The sequence below is a fragment of the Rhinichthys klamathensis genome, unplaced genomic scaffold (genome assembly GCF_029890125.1).
Source record: "Rhinichthys klamathensis goyatoka isolate OS25496 unplaced genomic scaffold, OSU_Roscu_1.1 h1tg000111l_1, whole genome shotgun sequence".
NCBI lineage: Eukaryota > Metazoa > Chordata > Actinopteri > Cypriniformes > Leuciscidae > Rhinichthys > Rhinichthys klamathensis.
The window spans coordinates 14222569-14243450 of record NW_026606649.1 but is presented as its reverse complement, the minus strand read 5'-3'; the positions used below and the strand labels follow the sequence as shown (position 1 = coordinate 14243450).

The window sequence follows — 20882 nt, the reverse complement described above, 5'->3', positions numbered from 1 at the left end:
GTGCTCCACCCTGCTCCGGTGGGTTAATAAAGGCCTTCTGAAGTGAAGCAATGAGTTTGTGTAAGAAAAATATCCATATTTAAAACTTTATAAAGTGAAATAACTAGCTTCCGGCCAAATGAACATACGGATTCCACTTAAGGCTAAAGGCCTGTACACACCGGGACGAATATCGGCTCGCGTTATTCGTCAGCGTTTTTCAACGCGTTTTTTGTGTTCACACCCAAGCGATTTTCGCTGACGATGAGCCGAGTGAACACGCAAATTCATTCCCTGACATTAGATGGCGCTTAATGTAAAACAGAAATACCCCGGTCCACAAAGTGGCGCTGCGCAACTACGCTTCTGACACTCGCTTGTCACTCAGAAGAAGAGAGCAAGTTTGTCGCGTTTGTTATATGGTTCTTTATTGTCGTTGGTGTCTCTTTATAAAGACACCAACAAGACCAGCAGCTCTACTCATCTAGCCTTACATCTTCCTCGTCTTATTTCTTCCCGGCAGAGTGTAGACGCTGTATATCTTCTTCGCCATTACGTATGTGTGCTCGGCAAGACCGTTTTGTGTTTGAGCGCCCCCAAGTTGTGTTTTACTGTAACTTCAGAAGCTCCAGACACGTGAGCAAAAGCGCCAATCTCATTGGTCGGATAGTTTTTGACGCGGCGCGTCAAACCAAAAAAACGAACCCGAGGCGTTTTTAAAAAAATGACGCTTTTACGCGTGGCGTTTTACGCGTTGGTGTGAACACTCACATTGGCGCCCTTTGTTTAGTCACGAGGCGTTAAACGTCGGCGAATAACGCGCGCGAAATTCGTCCCGGTGTGAACAGGCCTTAAAGCGCAACTAAAGGCCTGTTCACACCGGGACGAATTTCGCGCGCGATATTCGCCGACGTTTAACGCCTCGTGACTAAACAAAGGGCGCCAATGTGAGTGTGCACACCGACGCGTAAAACGCCACACGTAAAAGCGTCAATTTTTAAAAAACGCCTCGGGTTCGTTTTTTTAGTTTGACGCGCCGCGTCAAAAACTATCCGACCAATGAGATTGGCGCTTTTGCTCACGTGTCTGGAGCTTCTGAAGTTACAGTAAAACACAACTTGGGGGCGCTCAAACACAAAACGGTCTTGCCGAGCACACATACGTAACAGTGAAGAAGATATACGCCAAGTAGCGTCTACACTGCCGGGAAGAAATAAGACGAGGAAGATGCAAGGCAAGATGAATGTAGAGCTGCTGGTCTCGTTGGTGTCGGAACATAAAGAACTATATGACAAACGCGACAGCGACTACAAAAATCTTGATAAAAGAGAATGTTATGGAGTGGTATTGCAGAGCAAATGGGCGCCATCTAATGTCAGGGAATGAATTTGCATGTTCACTCGGCTCATCGTCAGCGAAAATCGCTTGGGTGTGAACACAAAAAACGCGTTGAAAAACGCTGCCGAATAACGCGCGCCGATATTCGTCCCGGTGTGTACGAGCCTTCATGCGAGATACTGCTGATATTTACGCTACGCCATGACGCACTACGCTACTTCTGACGTCACAAGTTGAGTAAGTTGCGCTTTAGGCGCAAGTACTGCGTACTTATCGAAGGCCTTTATTAACCCCCCGGAGCCGTGTGGAGCACTTTTATGATGGACAGATGCACTTTTATGGACTTCAAAACAGAAACAGCCATTCACTGCCATTATAAAGCTTGGAAGAGCCAGGACATTTTTTTTAATATAACTCTCGTTTGTATTCGTCTGAAAGAAGAATGTCATATACACCTAGGATGACTTGAGGGTGAGTAAATCATGGGCTAATACAATTTTTTGGGTAAACTATCCCTTTAAACTCGAACAGATATACACCAAATGCAACTAATAAAAACTAATTTATCCACCTTGTTTTTAATGTAAGGCTGTATTGGCTGTGGTCATTTGTAACTTGAATGTAAAAGGCTTAAGTTCCGGTGTTATTCGCTTCCAATTATTAAATAGTTTTACAGTTTACTGCATTTTGTAATTATTAGTTATTTATTTATAGCGGCTAATAAATCTGAAGTTTCGCACATTTATGGAAAGTAGCTTACTTATGCGTTGCTAAATAAGGTGGATATAACGGAGTTGAAAATGTAGTAATGAATTTTCAGATTTTTTTTTGCTAAGTATTGGTTTTACTTGACAAACTAGCCAACTGAATGAATGAATTGTACCCCCAAATGCCATTTTGAGAACTTTTTAGGAGGGTATTAGATTTGTTTCTTCATTTTGTCTCATGAGCAGCTTGCACAATAAAGTGTGATGACATAAACGCTGACGTTTATCACAATACTCCAGTACTTGGAAAAAGTAGCTTGTGACTGGAAAAGCTGTTTTACTGAAAAGTTAAGTTAGTTGCACATCATTACTCCCCAACACTGCCAGACAAAGTATTGATGTTTAACTGTTTGTTCTGCTCTGTATGCACAGGATACTGAGCTATTTTGGTTTTATTATGTCTCTTGGCACAAGTACCGCCTGCTAGCCAGCGGTCATTTTGCTTGGTAAATATTGTATAAGGGCCATTGAACACTGCTAGTTGTAGCTCTACCTGTACTTAAGTATCCTTTCTACGGTTAGATTGGAATGGAGACGGATTATACCAAACCTGAATAAGCCTTTTATTTGAGCTGCTCAGCTGACAGCAGTTTAGAAAGCTCAGGGCTTTTGGATTTGGTGTGTCATGCTTAATATCTGATCAAAGCTCTGTGTCCAGTATATCAGTGTGATCATACAAGGTGAAACATGGTGAGTGATCAAGAAGTAACAGGGCAGGCATTAGGAGGAGTAGACCGAATGTACGTTGTCACAGTGAGGAAGTCTGTCCTCAGTGAAGAATGTTCGAGGAAATTGCTTTAATAAGCTCATTACAGAAATCCCACCGCATTCTCTGTACACATGCCTGCTTCTCCTGAGCTGCACACAGGATACCAGCTTCTGAGAGATGTGTGTGTGTGTCCTGAAGCAGCTGGGACAGTGGCAAGCGCTCTCCTGCTGGCATAATCAGCAATTGTGCTGATGAAGAAAAGCCTATTTGGTATCTTTGTGAACACACAAACACGGAGCAGATGAACTTAGCCTCACAAAATGCTTAGCTGCTGACATCATTTCCTCCCGGCCCTCAGCTGACTGGAAAAAAGGGTAGGAGTAGAATGTTTTGTGCTGGTGTCTCCGCCCTGGCTGTTGCTTTGACTGCTCTTTCTCAGTTGCTTTGTGTAGAGGGTAATTTCTTAGCAACTTAACTGGTTTACATGCTTCCATGGAGTCAGACGTTACTGTAGTGGCCCTATAAATCTTAAAATGTCTCGCTTATGTGAACTGCTCTTTATGATGCTGGCTGCTATTTTATATGAGCCAAATAGCTTCCTTGTGCAGTGTTTCCCACAGGATTTTGTGAAACTCTGGTGGGTGGACCTCGCTCCCTAGGGTATGCGGAAGAAAATTACCCTAAATTTCTTTCCCCCCCCAGAAGAAAATTTTGTACACTTTAAAATTCATCTATCTTGAGAGTTCAAAATTAAGAGATCCAACCCATGTTCAGTGTGCAAATTGAACAAAGAAAAAGTCTGGACTCTAGGGTTGGGTATCGGTTGGGTTTTATCTAGGGATGGCCCGATACCATTTTTTTTTTCAAACCGATACGAGTATTTACATTTGTGTACTTGCCGATACCGAGTACCGATACCGATATTTCTACCGCAAAAGTAATAGGCTCCCAGAAAAGAAGACGACTATTTTAGAACACAGGTCAGAAGACTGTTTTTACAAGTCTAAAAAAAATAAAAATAATTGTAAAATAATAAATGTATTAACACACAAACCACTGTTAATTTAACATAAAAGCAAGCAGGCTACTGCGTGCATGGGCATGACTGAATGCGCGCAAAGTGCGCACCCTTAATAAATCCTAAAAGCTGACAGTTCATCGCGATCTCACACATCTCTGTTATTATCAATGAAGCTGACTGCACAATCAATCTTTCATAATATCCACACTTTGTTTGTTATAATTAGAGGATTTGCCAGCATACAGAATTCAGCACTGAACAAAAAAGTCCGTTTTGAGCAGTGAGGGGAGTCTATCTTAAATGCTTCTGATTGGCCATTGCGTTCAAGAAATCAACACATATGTCTGTGATTGGCTACATCGCTCAACGCTGTAACCATGTTATGAATAGAAACTCTGGCCTGTAAATCGTTTCTATTTTGTTGTAGTTGTTCTTGTTGCTTTTCTGCAAGAGATGAATAAAAATCTATTAGTTTTTGTTTTATTCATAGATATTTCTAGTTTGCGGAAGTCCCGCGAATCGTTTTATTCTCCCGTAACCCGCACACACAGAGTGAGTTGAGTGCATTACCGCCCGCGCGCGCGCTCGGCCATCAGATCTATGATGCGTCTTCAGATGTTTAATTAGATTGCTGGTGTTAAACGATGTACTTTCTTTCCCTCCTCTCGACACCTCAGCTGAACATAACTCACAGTCTGCCTTGCTGTTGTCATCATCCCTTATCTTGAAATGAGCCCAAACCGCCGACATTATAGGCTACTTTCCTATGCCTCAGTTCACCTCGACAAAGCTCTCGCGGCGGCCAGTTTCGTTTTGCAAAATGTACGTGGTATCGGTGCGTGGTATCGGCGAATTTTTATGAGTACGAGTATATGAGGACAGTATCGGCCCGATCCCCGATGCCAGTATCGGTATCGGGCCATCCCTAGTTTTATCCGATACCAGTACCTACTCGGTATTTTTTAAACGGTTCCGGTGCCTAAACGGTTCTTGAAACGGTACTTAAGAAAACGAAACCGCACACACTTTATCAAAAAATAATACCCTTTTATTTCCAGGGCCAAACTGGACACAATATTAACTTAAATCTTTAAATAATATAAATACAAATAATAATAAAACCAATATAAAATAAAAATTCACATTTACATAATATCAAATAAAACAATATTGTATCAAACAATGTAATAATACTGGAGATTAATAGAGATTACTAGCAGCTGAGCTGCCAACTCTCACGCATTGACCGTGAGACTCGCGCAATGGGCTATATGCACGCATAACTTCCGTGTTTGACGCAAGGATGCTCTTGCGTTTCCGGTTGGGGAGATTTAAAGCGGAGGAAAACCGAGGAAAACGGGATTATGGCAGAGTCTTCAAAATTTACTGTCCTCTCGTATTTAAAACGAAACTTTAATACGTTTAGATGTAATTTTATATATAGTTATGTTTATTTAATATAATAAACAAAGAAGCATAAACAAAATGAGGGGTGTCTGTTTTGTCTGTTCTTGTGACTAACGTTTCTTTAGTATAGCAATAGAGTATAAAAACCAATATCAATTCTCGGTATAGCATTGGACTCTACGATCGGAGGAAGTAATCCAGCATCCTTAGACCTTCACCGGAAGGTCAGCTGTCAGATTCTGTCAATATTTTTACGAGATTCACACAATAAATAACGTTTTGGCTCTTTGAAATGTGACAGATCGCTGTAGCGCGTCAGTTCAAACGGCACGTGATACAGCAGCCTACAAATACAAATCCACTGCTTCTTAGCTACGCAGCATTGAGTGAACCTATGAAAGAGAACATCTCTGCTTACTGGTGTAACCTATGTTCTCTCAATAGGGAACGAGACGCTGCCAAGCTCCTTGCGCTGCCGACCAGCTTCCTTTTTCGGCAAAGAAATCTGAGGAGCAGATGGCGCGCGTGCGCCAACATAATATGACGACGTAAGTGCGTCGAGGTGGCGCCCGCGCCATCAGCCAATGTATTGGCTTGATTCTATATGGATTCAGACTGTCGGCACACCCAGAGGGCGTTCTGACGCGTAATTTTACACGTGAAATGCAGCCAAACCTTGCGAGCAAGAGCGCGCATGCGAGACAGAAGAGACTGTGCGTGTGTGTGTGTGTGTGTGTGTGTGTGTGTGTGTGTGTGTGTGTGTGTGTGTGTGTGTGTGTGTGTGTGTGTGTGTGTGTGTGTGTGTGTGTGTGTGTGTGTGTGTGTGTGTGTGTGTGTGTGTGTGTGTGTGTGTGTGTGTGTGTGTGTGTGTGTGTGTGTGTGTGTGTGTGTGTGTGTGTGTGTGTGTGTGTGTGTGTGTGTGTGTGTGTGTGTGTGTGTGTGTGTGTGTGTGTGTGTGTGTGTGTGTGTGTGTGTGTGTGTGTGTGTGTGTGTGTGTGTGTGTGTGTGTGTGCGCGCGCGCGCGTGTGTGCCTAATTAAGTCAGGCACCGAAATTGTCGTTCTTATTCGGTCTGGTTACTACCGTTTACGTCTGAACCGGTTCCCTATTGGTACCGAGTTTCGGTACCCAACCCTACTGGACTCAAACCTCTTTTCAGTTGTGACACGGTGTCTGACGTACACTACATAATACTACTACTACTAATAATAATAACGTTATAATATTCCCATGACAGTAAGAGCCATGAAACAAATGAGCTGAAAAATAAATGAAACTTTCATAATTAGTTTGTCCTAATTTCTATCCATGCAAGAGATAAACCCGTGAGCTTTTATTTTGGCGGAAAACAAGTTTACAAACGCTACTCATTACAAATCTAGTGAAATGCTGTAATCGTGAACTATGCAAATTAGGGATGGGCATTTTTCTAAAATATTGCATTCGAATATTCGGGCTCATAAAAATCGAATATTCGAATATTCGTTTATTTAAATGACGTTTAACGAAAAAGACGTTCTTTTTTAAGTTTAATTTTTTTTTACGTTTTTGTCACCATTTCTGAACACGCTTACAATTAGGCAATATACACAACAAGCTTACAATATATGTTAAAGTTTTCTTTTAGTTGAAAACATTAAACAGTAGGCCTCTGTGTAAACAAAAAATATATAAAAAAAACAAAAGCATTAATAAAAGCATGCTTAAGCAGCGCGAAGGGGAAAAAACGCCTAATAAAGCAGATTGCGCCAGATATCGTACAGAACGCACACACACACTCGAGTCAGCATATGATTATCGTGTTTATATTGTTTCACGTTTATATTGAGAAAAACGATATCCACATGCAGGGGCGCCGCCAGAAATTTATGCTCGAGGGAGAAAAGGCGCTTTGCTGACAGACGCTTCAGAGACACAAAGATAACGGTGTTCTAAGTTTCTAACAGCACTTTGCGTTTTCTGTTCTTAAACCTGTCTCCCTCAACGAAACTTAAAGGAAGTATATCTCAAAATCATTTTGCTATAAGATAAGTTATCATTTCGGATCACGCGGGGTCCAGCTGCGCTTACCTGCAGTCGTGATGCAGTGATGGGCAGCTGTCTTTCCTCATTCGACTGTTTGGATTTCATGTGATTTCTAATTGTGGTGATGATATTATAACTCAGATTAATTAATTAATTTGATCAAAAGTAATTCCATTTAGTAAGATCATTTTCAAGTAATTCCAAACTTTGCGAGGCAGACGACAACATTATGTGATCAAATACACACAACTTGTTAACACACTCCACAGCGCCACCCTGTGCATTTAATTATAACTGCGAGTTAGTGCTTGGGATTTATCATGGATTCACTGCATTTACGGCCAGGCCAGCAAAGCAACGTAGTAAAATTCGATTAGTATTTTATTTTTCGAATAATAATTACAGATCGAAAATTCGAATATTCGTGCACATCCCTAATGCAAATGTGAAAATAATGCGTAACTGCGTTCCCAAATGCACGCTAAACTCATCACATGCACAGATGGAGTTCACTGCATTCATTCACTGTGAACTTCATATTTTTTAAGCTGATCACGTGCTGATTGCGTGAGTGAAGTGCGCACTTTTCTTTGCTCAGCGCAAATAGAAAGTGTTTTGATAAGGACACAAAGCCTTATCGCGCTTTCGATTTTAGTTTGTTTGACATCAATGACACTAAACACGACATTAAAGAGCTGTTATGTTATTATGAGAAGTTTAAATATATTTTCGGGTTGCTACAGTCTTAATGAATGGGAAGCACTGAAATCTATTTGTAGCTGTTAATATTGATATTGTGGCGAGCCGACACAGATAATTCAATGTATGGGAAACGCATGTATTTGAGAAATGGAGTTGCAAAATCGAATGGTTCATTCAGCAGGTAGTGGGGAAGTGGTATATTATGGATTATCGCTTTATTACTGACCTGACCTGTTTTTTTGTTTGTGTTTTTTGTCAGTTTAAATGCTCTGTATTAGGTTTGGCTAAAAATGTAGTCTTTAGAATTGAGATTTTCTCACGATCTTAATGAAAAAACAGTGTAATTATTTAACTTTTAGGGTTTGCTTTAGTGATGCACTGAAATTTCAGAAACTGCTAATAAAATCGGTGTAACCCAATTTGGTTTTGGGGGGCTTAAAGCCTCGACACAGTACTTAAAGCGAATTCGAAGAACAAACTGTGACTTAATTTCGGAAAAGAAAAGTCCGAATGCGAGGATTCAGACTTCAAAACGAGACCTCTTCTGTTTTAATCAGCCATTCAAATTTTTGTATTCGCAATGACATTTATCGCAGCATTGAATACTTAAATACCTAGATTTAATAGGCTATTTATTTTCAAATGTAGGCCTACACATTTTTACATTTTAATCTGGACTATAACATGCCCTAGATATTGTTTGGTCACACTTTACATTAAGGCTCCATTAGTTAACATTAGTTAAATCATTAGTTAACAAACTGACAATGAAAAATACTTCTAAAGCATTTTTTAATCTTAATTTCAGCATTTCATAATAAAATCAAAAGTTGTTACTGTATTGTTTAATAGACTTAAGCTAACATGAACTTACAGTTGTATTTTCTTTTTAACTAACGTTAACAAAGAATAATAACGTCTGTAACACATGTAGCTATGGCTCATTGTTAAGTAAGGGATAATGTACATCCAGCCGGTTGTTATTTCAGAATAAACCCTGACAGGGTGCTCAGCAGAGGGGTCTTGCATCAGCCTGATGCAATCTATATCTACAATAATCTACATCATCCCGCTTATTACATGGCTACTTGGTACATAAGTAAATAATTAGACATGAAATATTGATAGTCAAAATACTTTTAGTTTTTAAGCGCAAGGAGTCCGCGGAGAGAGCAGTTGCTGGCTCGGAAAGTTCAAACTAGGACATTTAAGGGATATGGTACAGTCATACCACTTAATACACAGCATTTCGCCACATAAATAAATATTGGGATAAGAGATATTGATTTGAGATGAAACGGTTTTAAAATTGTACCTGTTTGTATTCCAAACAGTGTACAAAACAATAGTCCCAAAATGGCAGCCGCTGCGTTTGAATTAAACAAGAGAGAGTGAGTCCACTATACTGGATGACTTAATTAAATAACTGCACACAAAATATTGATTTGATATTAATATTAGTTTTAATATTTGATTAGCTCACCAAACACAACTTCCATGAAGAAAAAAACGTTCCTAGCAAGCATATAGCGCTGCTGACTTCAGTAATGCGCATGTTATTTGTTTCCAGCGGTTGTTATAGGGGAATAACATACCGCTGGATGGCGCAATTGACCAATCAGAATCAAGTATTTCACAGACAGAGCCGTGTAATGTTAGTTAATGCATCAACTAACGTTAACTAATGAGACTTTATTAAGGGTTACCTGTTATTTAGCCTATAATTCTTTTGCACTTTAATCTGTTTGAAACAGATTATTACTTTAATCTGTTTAATGAATACATTTCTTTAAATGTTTAGTTATTTTTGTTATAAGAAAAATTATTAAACCTGTTATAGTATGAAAACACTTTTTTGCAACTTATTTAAATATTGTGGTATCGTATGCCATGACGAAAGCTTCAGCAATTATAGCAACATGAAAATGTGGTACCGTCACAGTTGTATGTCAGCCACCCATTTAGCAGCCTTTATGACGGGTATAAACAGATTCTGAGTAGTTAAAGATTGTGGTTGTGCAAGTCCTGTGGAATTGTTTGTGTGTTGTCTCTGGGAGCACAGTGTGTTTGTTTACTATAAAAGCATTTACACCCAGTAAATGAATTTCTGTGAAGCTCTTACAGATGTAGCCTAATTAACTCCTCCAGTGTTTACATGAACTCCACAAGACCCCTTTTGTAAACAAAGACCCCATCACTGGAACATCGCTACTTTTTCTTTTACTGTAATGTTGTAAAAAGTTTTCTTCATAAAAGCACCTGTACAAAAATATTAAAAGCTAATGCTTTTGATGTCTTTAATTGCTTTTTCATCCATAGACATACTAGTGCCTGGGGTTCTAATATGTAATTTGATATTCCATAATGAAGTTCTATTGTAAAATGTTTTTTTTTTTTAAGAACCAGATCTAAACAAGATATGTATGTATACAGTTGTTGCAGCCTTAGGGGAAATCAAGCAGGGCATTTCAAGCAGACTAGAAACATTTGAGTAATGGTAATATGATGTGTCTAAACAGCATGGCATACTGGTTAGACAATGTAGGCCTAGGTGTGTTGTGGGAATGTGTTCAACGGCGTCAGACGTTTTGCATTGCAGCTACCAAATCAGTTTTATTTCATTCTGTGCGCTTTATTTTTTAGCAGCTCAACCATCAAATGTTGAATAGAAGGAGCAAGATCTGTTTGCGCATACCAGTCAGTGTTATCAGGACGAGACTAAACCCATTGAGCAGAACAGTGCAGATGTTATCTGTATTTGTTTTGTGTTGGGAATATGATGCACCCCAAATGAGTGTAATGTGCATCTTCTATGTGGCTGTTAATGGTATCTCATCTTTCTTGAATGTTATCAGCTTGCCAATGGCATTTGTCTTAAGGGTTCATGTGTGTCTTTACGTGTGTTTTGACAGGTTACTTGACTGGTATTAAATGTATTTTATTCTTATTTCTTCCTTCAGTTGTTATTCAGGAACAATCATCTATCGCAGTTTCCTTGTATTACGTAAACACACACAGAGCTCTTGGCATCTGTTAATGATGAGCCCAAAAACTTGCTCAGGTCAACTAACTGAATGTTGAGACTCATCGGCTGCCTGGTTGTGAAATATAAGGTTTAAGCCACCAGACGTGTATTGCAGTAAAGACTCCCTAAAGCAGCTTTTCAGCATGATGAAAGTCAATAATTTATTATTTAAAATAGTCATGTCCCTCCAGTCCTCCAATCCATTAAAGTAACTATATATTGCTCTGGATGCATAGATAAGAGCTTTAATAATTCAACTAATTTGATCACAGATGCGCATTTATCGGCTATTTGAAATCGCATTGGATGTGCCACTAACTTTGTTGTGGAATATTTTCAATATGCAGTGCACAGGCCCTATGATAATAACCAAACACGGTATTGGCCCTTTCCCAAATGGCTCACTTAATGTGCTCTGTGAAGTGTTTTTTTCTTTTTCTGCGATTAACCAATGAATTAAAATGTATTAGACCAAACCATTTCTTGTAACATTTAGTTGACTATGGGGCAGCTCTAGTTTGTAGTACTTTTTGTTTGTTCAGAACGCTAAACTGAATCCTTCTCCAGAGCACAATGGGTTGTTGGCAATATTAGCCATTTGAGTGTGCATGGATCTGCACATATCCGGGTACCTTAGAGATCCTCATTTCAGCATATGATTTGGGGAAAACTAATTCTAATTTCAAACACTATTGTATTTATGATGGATAGTATTGGATGCAGCATATTTCACTGGACATTTTGGAATATTCTTAGAAAAATTGTTGTTGTGGGAATGTGCATCACAGTTCCTATCAAACATTGCACAATGGCAGAAAACAAAGGTGACATTGATTGTAAAGTGGGACTCATATGACTGACTATATCTGCTTGCTTCAAGAAACTGAGCAAATACTCTAGTGTGTTTTGAATGGAGAGTGTGAAAAAAAAACAGCTGGAAAGTGTGTGTTTGTATTTGCACAAGGAGGTTGAAGTATTTCTGGTATGGCTTAGAGGCAGCAGAGTCTTGGATTATAAGAGAGAGAAACAGCTGGTGCAGACTGCCAAAGAGTGTGTGGAAAACACCTTTTATTTTTGAGAGTCATAAGTGCATGTCCTTTTATTCCTATGACCTCTCAGCTCTCATGTGACAGACTGCAGCATTTTTGGGAAGCTCAGATGATTCATGTCTGTCGAGTGTCTCTTCCTCATTTGGTTTAAGAGTCTGTGTGCTAATCAATTGAGACTGATACTCTTCATCACTCACCTTGATTCATCATCACTACTGTTGAGGTCTGAAATGTGAGCTCTCAGAACTCTTGAGGCAGAGCAGATGTGTTCTATACAACAGTGTGAAAGGCCTGCAGGCAGGGCGAGAAGAACTTCTCTGTGAATGACGAGAAGGATTCTCATTCTCTTCTCCGGTCACTTCTGTTCTGCTGGTCTGTCTCGGGTTCCTTAACATGGTTTATGTGGCTTTCACTGCCATGCAATAGTTTTCTTCTATCCCGTACAGTATCGGTGATGTCACATCCTGTTCAAAAGTGGTTCTCCAGTCTTTTTGTAATGGTTTCATTACTGTGAACTTACTGTTTTCAGCCTTTCATCAACTTTTCCACTGAGTCAGTTCTTCTCATCTTGGCAGTGTTTTAATGTGTTTTCAGACAGCAGGAATCAATATCAACCTTTAAACTTGCTGTTCACATGAAATTTGTGAACCGAACTATTGCTATGCATAAGTATGTGTACTAGTATTTCTATACTCAATTCTGTTTTTTAAAATGTTATATTGTTTATGCGTGTAAATTAGGGCTGGGATAAACTATTATTTTTTCGATGCATCGATTAATCTAACGATTCATTTTTCCAGTCCGATTCGATTTCGATTTGATTATCGATTATCTCCCCATTAATTGACTAATAGCACTTTATACATGTTGATTTACATATCTGAATAAAAAAAAAACATGAATTCCTTAACATTGCAATATGTTTATTGCTCTTAAAATTCCAAAATAAAAGACTATATAAGTGCAAAGTAATGCATTCTTATTTTCGTAACATTCTCATTTTCCACTAGATGTTCCTCTATATCTCATCAGCAATTTCGATTTGAGGAGCCACTTGTGTTGCTATACTACTCTCCGGTGCCGCCGTCTTTGTTTTGGCTCTGACGAATCGACGACGTCGACACGTTGTCCCAGCCCTAGTGTTAAATATATTATCGTCAGTCAGTTGTTGAGTAACCACACCCTCATCATCATAGGGCTGCTGTATCAAATCAATTTAATTTCTAGTAGATTTAAAGCTGTAATTGCATATCTAATAGGGGTGTAAGAAAAAATCGATACACTTGAGTATCGCGATATTTTATTTTGCAATACTGTATCGATTTTCAAAAACGCAATATCGATTTTTTTTTTAGTTTACGTGCAAAAATATTCATACTATTGCCGTGGTTCGCGTTTATGTTGTGTTTAAATCCCTACCACTAGATGGCTAGAATGAGACGCACCACTAGTGTTCTCGCCTACAGTGTCTATGATTTTGATTAATATGCGCGAGGGAGAGAGAGCAAGACAGCGCGCGTGTTGTTTGAAGACGTGAGAGTGCGCGCACGCGGCCGGGGCGCTCTCTCTCTGTCTCTCTCTCTCTCTCTCTCTCTCTCTCTCTCTCTCTCTCTCTCTCTCTCTCTCTCTCTGCTCGTTTGCGTCCTGTCAAGCGCAGCAGTCTTTCTATTCTACATCACTCACCGATAAAAAAAGGCTTTGGCGGGACACAAATTTGTTTTGGCAGCCGCTAAAAAGCGGACGATTTGACGGGTTTTAAAAGATTAAATACAACCCGAAACTAAAAAACAGACCCCGCCTCTATTTGAGACTGGCCTTTATTTACCCAAACCTGTCGCCACTCGCCACATCAGGCGTGTAAAAGAGACCGGCGTCTATATGGGACTCGCTATTATTTGAAGTTTTACGGTATGTGATGGATGTACCCTGTATGAATAATAGTGCAAGCATTTTTTTAATGACAGATTGCCCCTCAGATTGCACCTTATGTGTTATGCATTATCCTAGATGTCACAGTAAGGGGCTATGTATTTTCTTTAACTGACTATTTATGTATTTGTTCCTCAATGTTTCCTTTAGGAATTGGGGATATTCAAATTAATTAACCAATCATTAATACCATTGATCAGCCCTACCTAACGTGGATGTTTTTTCCACTAAGAAACAAACATTATGTTATTTTGATTTATACTGTGAAGCTTTGATACAATTGTGAAAAGCGCTATATAAATATACTTGACTTGACTTGAATTGTGTTCGTGTTTTTGCAACACAAAACGTGTTGGATGTACCCTGTGTACTAGGAATAGTGCAAGCATTTATTTATTTTTATTGACATAGACAGATGTCTTTTCTTTTTTCAGATTGCACACATGTGTGTATGTTATGTATTGTGACAGGGGCTATGTATTTTCTTTTATTAAGGCCTACTTGAGCATATACAAATTTGTTCACTAAGAACCTGTGAACCACAATCCCAAACTGGCAGTTTGATTTTCTGTGTACTGAATTGTTTATCTAAAGTAAACTTGTTTGAATTTTATGCACATCATGTCTTTTTTTTTTAAATAATACTTTCTAAAATTGTAGTCCTACTTTAAAAAAATCGCAATATATCGCCTTATGCACAGTATCGAAATATATCGCAATATATTGAATCGTGACCCATGTATCGCGATACGTATCGTATCGCCAGATTCTTGCCAATACACAGCCCTAATATCTAATATGCATATCTTTTCATTTCTGGGTAAAGAACGTCACTCCAGCTGCTCAGTGTACAGCAAATCATTTACTACAGTGACGTTCTATAAAAATGGTTAAGCAGCATTAAGGGAACAATTGACCAAAAACAAAAATTGTTGTCATTGTTTCACGTGCGTGTTGTTCCAAACTTGTGACTTTATTTCTTCTGTGGAACATAAAACGATATTTTGAAGAATTTTTGTAACTTAACAGATTTGGTGCACATTGACTTTCTCAAAACATCTTTCACTGAAGAAAGTCTTAGTTGAAATGATGAGTAAATGACGAAAATGTATTTGTTTCAAATTATTGCTTTCACGCCACTTCCTTTTTCCTACTTCCCTCACTCCCACATAAACTTTCCTCATACAACTTATTTTTAAATTACAATTTTTATAATAGGTGCGACCATTTGCAGTCATAAATGCTTTGACATCTGAAAATGATGTAGAATAGTCAGCAAAAAAAATATTTTAAATGAGGTCTTCTTCCACCGTGTAAGATGTGCAGTCTGTCTCACTCAGTTTCTGCCTCTGTTTCTCTCACAGATCAGGTCGAGATCCAGCCCGGTGACTCCAAACTGACACGTGTGTCTCAACTTCAGCTGCCTGGCTCAAGGGAGCAGCTTGCAGAGAGTTCACCACCATGTCTTAACACCTCGCGCTCCCCTCTGAAAACCCTGTCCCCCTTTCCCTCTCTCTCCCCTCCCTCCCCCTCCTCCTCTTCCTTCCCAGCCCTCCCTGTAGAAGCTTCCCAGTCCTTTGGAAACCACAGTGCCTCCTCTGGAGAAATGAGCCTGCATCAGCAGCAACAAGGGTCCGAGAGGGACCTTCCCTCTGCCACCTCATCTGTCAGTTTGCCCTCTGTACGGAAGACGCCTAAAAAACGCCGCATCTCGCTGCGCTCACTGTTCCGTCGTCGCTGTGGGGAGCCCAAATCTCGTAAATCACGGGCCCTAGCCGCTGGAGTGGATGGCATCGCTAGTGTGGAGAGCGTGCACTCAGAAATGTGCCAGCAGCAGGACCACGTCTCTGCACTTTCTGCACCCGGTGTGGCCTCCACCTCATCTTCATCTTCCTCATCCTCAGCCTCCACCTCTGAGCTGCTGGAGTGCCCGTTGTGCCTGCTCCGTCACACCAGAGACCGTTTCCCTGACATCATGACATGTCACCATCGCTCATGTGCCGACTGCCTTCGACAGTATCTACGCATCGAGATATCTGAGAGCAGGGTCAACATCAGCTGCCCAGAGTGCTCGGAGCGCTTCAACCCCCATGACATCCGCATGATACTCAATGACCGTGTGCTAATGGAGAAGTATGAGGAGTTCATGCTGCGCCGATGGCTGGTGGCAGACCCTGACTGCCGCTGGTGCCCTGCTCCGGACTGCGGGTAAGTGCACATTTAGACAAAAAATGCAAAAGGAAAAACGTTTATTTGAAATATAATTTGACATCTTTTTGAACATCATAAATGTCTTTCACTTTTAATCCAGTGTGACCTTGTTTTTAATAAACTTATTCATTTCTTTCAAAAAAATATCTTACTGACCAAAAACTTTTGAATGGTAGTGTATATGCAGACTTTCTGCAAACAATAATGTGTAGGATGGACCTGTGACAGATCATAACTGTCCAAGCTCAGACATGCATGAAATCAGTGCCAGGTCAAAAAACAAATATAGGTCAACAGCAGTGCTCTTTTAGATACTATTATAGTTTTCATTAATACTTTCCATTTTTGCTTTTATATTTTCCATTTCATTTTAATTTCTTTTTTTCTTTTTAAATGTGCCTACCGGTATATAGTTTAATTTATATTTCAGTTTTATTTTTTTGTTACATCAAGTTAAACAAAATTAAAATGAATTGTTTCCTTGGCAACTGGCTGAAATAAAATAAGTTATTTTTGTTTTTAATGTTACATTTTATTTTAGTTAATTCTTATTTTATTTCAAGTAACTTTTTAAAATAGTTTTAGTTTATTAATATGACCCTGATCAAGAATTTAATTTTGGATTAGAAATGCATTTAAACATTTTAACTGTTATAATTGGCGTCTATATTTCAATTATAATAAATTATTTATCAATACATTACTAGGGGTGTAACGATACATTGTTATTGAGAAATCGCGATTTAAAAATGCAACTATGTATCGTTGATGTAAATTGTAAACGGTATTATTCTCGATATAGAGTTAGTTTTATCCAAGGCTCAGCTTACTGTAAGGTATAATTCACCCAAAAGTTGAAATGTACTAACCCTCAAGTTGTTTCAAACCTATAACATTTTAAAGCGCAAACATAATTTAAATCACCATATTACATTTAGTTTTTAGTTGTATGATTATTGCAAGTGTTAGATGGTTTATTTTTATATGTAATAGCTTTAATAACTTTAATAGCGGGAGAGGCGGGACATAGCAAGCACCCAGGGCTCCAGACTAACTTTTTTCACCTCCGTCCTGGAACCGTCCTGAAAACCAATTTGAACCGTCCTAAAGTGAATGTCAACCGTCCCAAAATAAAACTGTTGTTTCTGTACTTTGTTAGTATGATCTATAGTTATAGTTGTTGGTCGTTTTTTTGTATTCATGCAGAATAAAAATGTTTTTTTTTTCCTTTTTGTTTTTTTTTTACATATAGGCTACGAAAATTAAGAGAAAAATACATACAGCTCAAAACGTTTTTGAGTTGGTTGGATTAAACAATAACACATAAATACTGGTGACTAAATATCTCAAAGTGGTAATGTGTCATAGCTGATCATCTGGAAACGTGTTAATAAGAGAAAGGGCTTTAAAAAGTGTAATATGACTTCCCTAGAACACAGAATTTGGGGGAAATTCTGTTTTCATCTCAGTCTTTGTACTGAGATCTTCGTGCCGGAGAAAACATCTATTAACCTGTTAATTAGGGCTGCAACGATTAGTCGACGTTGTCGACAACGTCGACAATAAAAATATGTCGACAAATATCTTTGTTGTCGAGTAGTCGTTTGATCTCACGTGACCTAATGTAAGGGCCTGCAATCCCGCGATTTGACCGCTACGGCGCTGTAGCGCTAGTGTAGTGCAGCCCTTACAAATGCTATTGCGGTAGAAGAGAAAACAGCGCGAATTATGACAGTGCAAACGAATCCGAACTAGCAAGGTTTAGGTTTGGGAAAGTTTCACAAAACTTCAAATCAAGAATGCTGTCGTGTGCGATTTTCACGGGAGCACAACATGCATGTTGGAGTGCAAGAGGAAACATCCCGGCAAAAGAGGAGCCGGTGAGAAGTGAGTGTTCTCCAGCTGGAGCTTACTAACCAGCGGCAAATCTCTCTTTATTAGAGAATGCAATACTACTAATAATAGTAATAATATTATCAATAGTAATATAATTACAGTAATGTGATGACTTATTTTGCATAGAATAAAGCTTGATCGAGCTTAGGAGTCAGGGCTGTTTTTATTATTGTAACACTATTAGTATATTAGGTATTATTATTGTCTTATCACTTGCCTGTATTTTGTTCAATAATCATGAAGACTTACAAAACGAGATGTTATATCCTTCCTATGATATAGGAAGAATATCATGGCAGTTACTTTATCATACTATAAATTAAAAGGTGAATGAGAACGTCTCTGTCAGCTCAATTGTCATGTAAAAAAAGATTGTAATTTTATAATTATAAAAAATTGTTTGCAGATTAATATTTTACCATTCTTTGTGTCCTGAAGTAAATGTCCCTTTTTCTGTTTCAGTTCTAAGAAAAGCAGTGGGCCTATTAAACAATGCTTAGAGAGCATTTGTGTGTGATTTGAGTTGGACCGAAATCTGAAAACTTAAAGAGAATGACCTGTTTAGTTGGCTCAAAGTTCATTAAAACAACTATTTCAAAAGCTGAAGTGATTTTCTTTTTTTATACTATAGTTAGAATATGTATAACTCAATGTTTTAACTAATTGGAAAAGCTGAATAATCGTTCCAAACTTACTGATTAGTCTGCGGAATAATCGATGATTAGTCGATTAATCGTTCTAATAATCGTTAGATTAATCGATTATCAAAATAATCGTTTGTTGCAGCCCTACTGTTAATATGAATGATTTTAAAGTTTGAACATGCAATACAGATACAGATTTAACTGCTTAAAATATCTTAATTAAATAAAACCACTTTTCCTAAAATAGAAGAGTCTTCTTTTCAATTAATGATATATGCATTCTTTATAACTACTTGCATACATAATTCTTTATTCTTTCAAGCAGCAGACAGTTATTTGTATGAACTAATTATATTAAATATAACATTAAAGCTATTAACGAGCAGTGAATGCTTTTCTCTTTTTCTTTTGTTGCTTGATCAATATTAAGGACACAGACCGCATTAGGTTTATTACGCACTGTCACTTTAAGACGTCGGATCATGTCTAATGACATGCGGATACAATTGCACTGATGCACATCCGATTCTCTCACAACTGTTTAAGACATAACCAACATAGTTTACATGAATACTCTCCAAAACGGACATTTAGACATAATGTTGTGTGTATTTGTCCACTCAGACACGAAAGAGAGCTCAATCAGTCCTCGCGCGCTGTATAGGCGTCTATGTGGATGGCTGCACGCTTCGGTCGGGTGTGTGCGCACAGAAAACCGAATAGAGCTATTTTTTGCGTCGTCACTCTTATTCATATATATATATATATATATATATATATATATATATATATATATATATATATATATATATATATATATATATATCTGCTCTACTCATTCTCCCAGACGTTTACATATTTTAACGTTTTATGAAACATGCAGCGCATGTCAACCCATGTCCCGCTGGGTAGATCAGCATGTTACCGTACAAATGTGCGCATCCACACGCAGGACATCAGTTATGACTGGATCGCTTCCCAAATCGTCACTATCTAACATTTTTGTCTAGTTTTTATTCGTTGAATATCTGTTGTTTAACCAGCGCAACATATTTAGAATGTCATTAAGCCATTTGATAGATGTACTGCGGAACAAGTCCCTGGGTGAGTAGCCGGTGATAGTAACGTTAGGCTATAACGTTATAGCATGAGAAGACGCGCTCCGTTGTAGTCAGCACTTGGTCGGTTAATTTTGACATTTTCTAAGTAAGTTAGCCCATAGGCTAGAAATAAATGAACACACATACAAAAATATCTTTCGTCCTTTAGGCGTCCTGGAGAATATTTCTGTTCGTCCTAAACACATTTTCTATCGTCCCCAGGACGATAGGTCGCCGTTAGTCTCGAGCCCTGCAAGCACCTTTTAAACGATTATAAATAATGTTGACATATTGTAGGCTATAATAATGCAATGGGGGGATATTTGTGGATCCTGATAATAAATACAATAATTATAATAAATAAGTACAAATAAAAAAACCTCTTTATTTTGGCTTTAAATATCGTGATAAGTAGTGTGAGTTCCGCATCGTGATTTGTATTGAATCGTGACACGAGTGTATGTTACACCCCTATACATTACATTTTCAATGTATTATGAATCAAGTCATCGTGTCTCTGCAGCTGCCGTTAGAAGCTCCGTTTGCTGAAGAAACAGTCCGTGTTCTAAGACGCGCGCTTAGGACTGCACAGGTGCATTGGCTGCTCTAGCCTGAAAAATAAGCTTTTTGAAATGCTTTTTTAACATATGAAACTACATTTATAATACAGTTGTCAGATTTCATTGGTGATTTCAAATATGAAATTGAATTGTAAGCTTGTTGAACAGCTTTGGAGAGTTTGATGCTCCCCAATTAAAGAGATGGGAGCTGCACTTGCATGACTGAAATAGCTGCCTGAGAGGCATTTCAAAGATGGCTGCCGAGTGAAAGGACTTGCCTGAAAAGGAACTTTGACAATGCTGCTAACATCCTGTTGCTATAGCAGCATGATGGGAGTTGGGGTTTTCATGACAACTCTTTTTTAGACGGCTCTAAATCGCTGCTTTGGTTTTAACTGCATGGCTGTGATGTTGCTACAGCTGCCTTTGTGTTGCCACAGCTGCCATGTCTGCATGTTGTGTGTATTTGCTTATTTGTGGTCTGTTTGTTTTGACATGTGAGTGTAGAGGTTATTTTGTGT

At 38.7% G+C, this 20882-nt stretch overlaps 1 protein-coding gene across 3 annotated transcripts in view; it reads left to right on the top strand.

The window, feature by feature from the left end:
• rnf19a (ring finger protein 19A, RBR E3 ubiquitin protein ligase) overlaps positions 1 to 20882 on the top strand; it is a 59325-nt gene that overhangs the window by 14724 nt on the left and 23719 nt on the right. For all 3 annotated transcript variants that reach the window (XM_056254593.1, XM_056254592.1, XM_056254591.1), the window contains exon 2: positions 15315 to 16158. In XM_056254593.1, coding sequence (XP_056110568.1) covers positions 15315 to 16158 — 844 coding nt within the window. The remainder of the gene's footprint in view (positions 1 to 15314; positions 16159 to 20882) is intronic.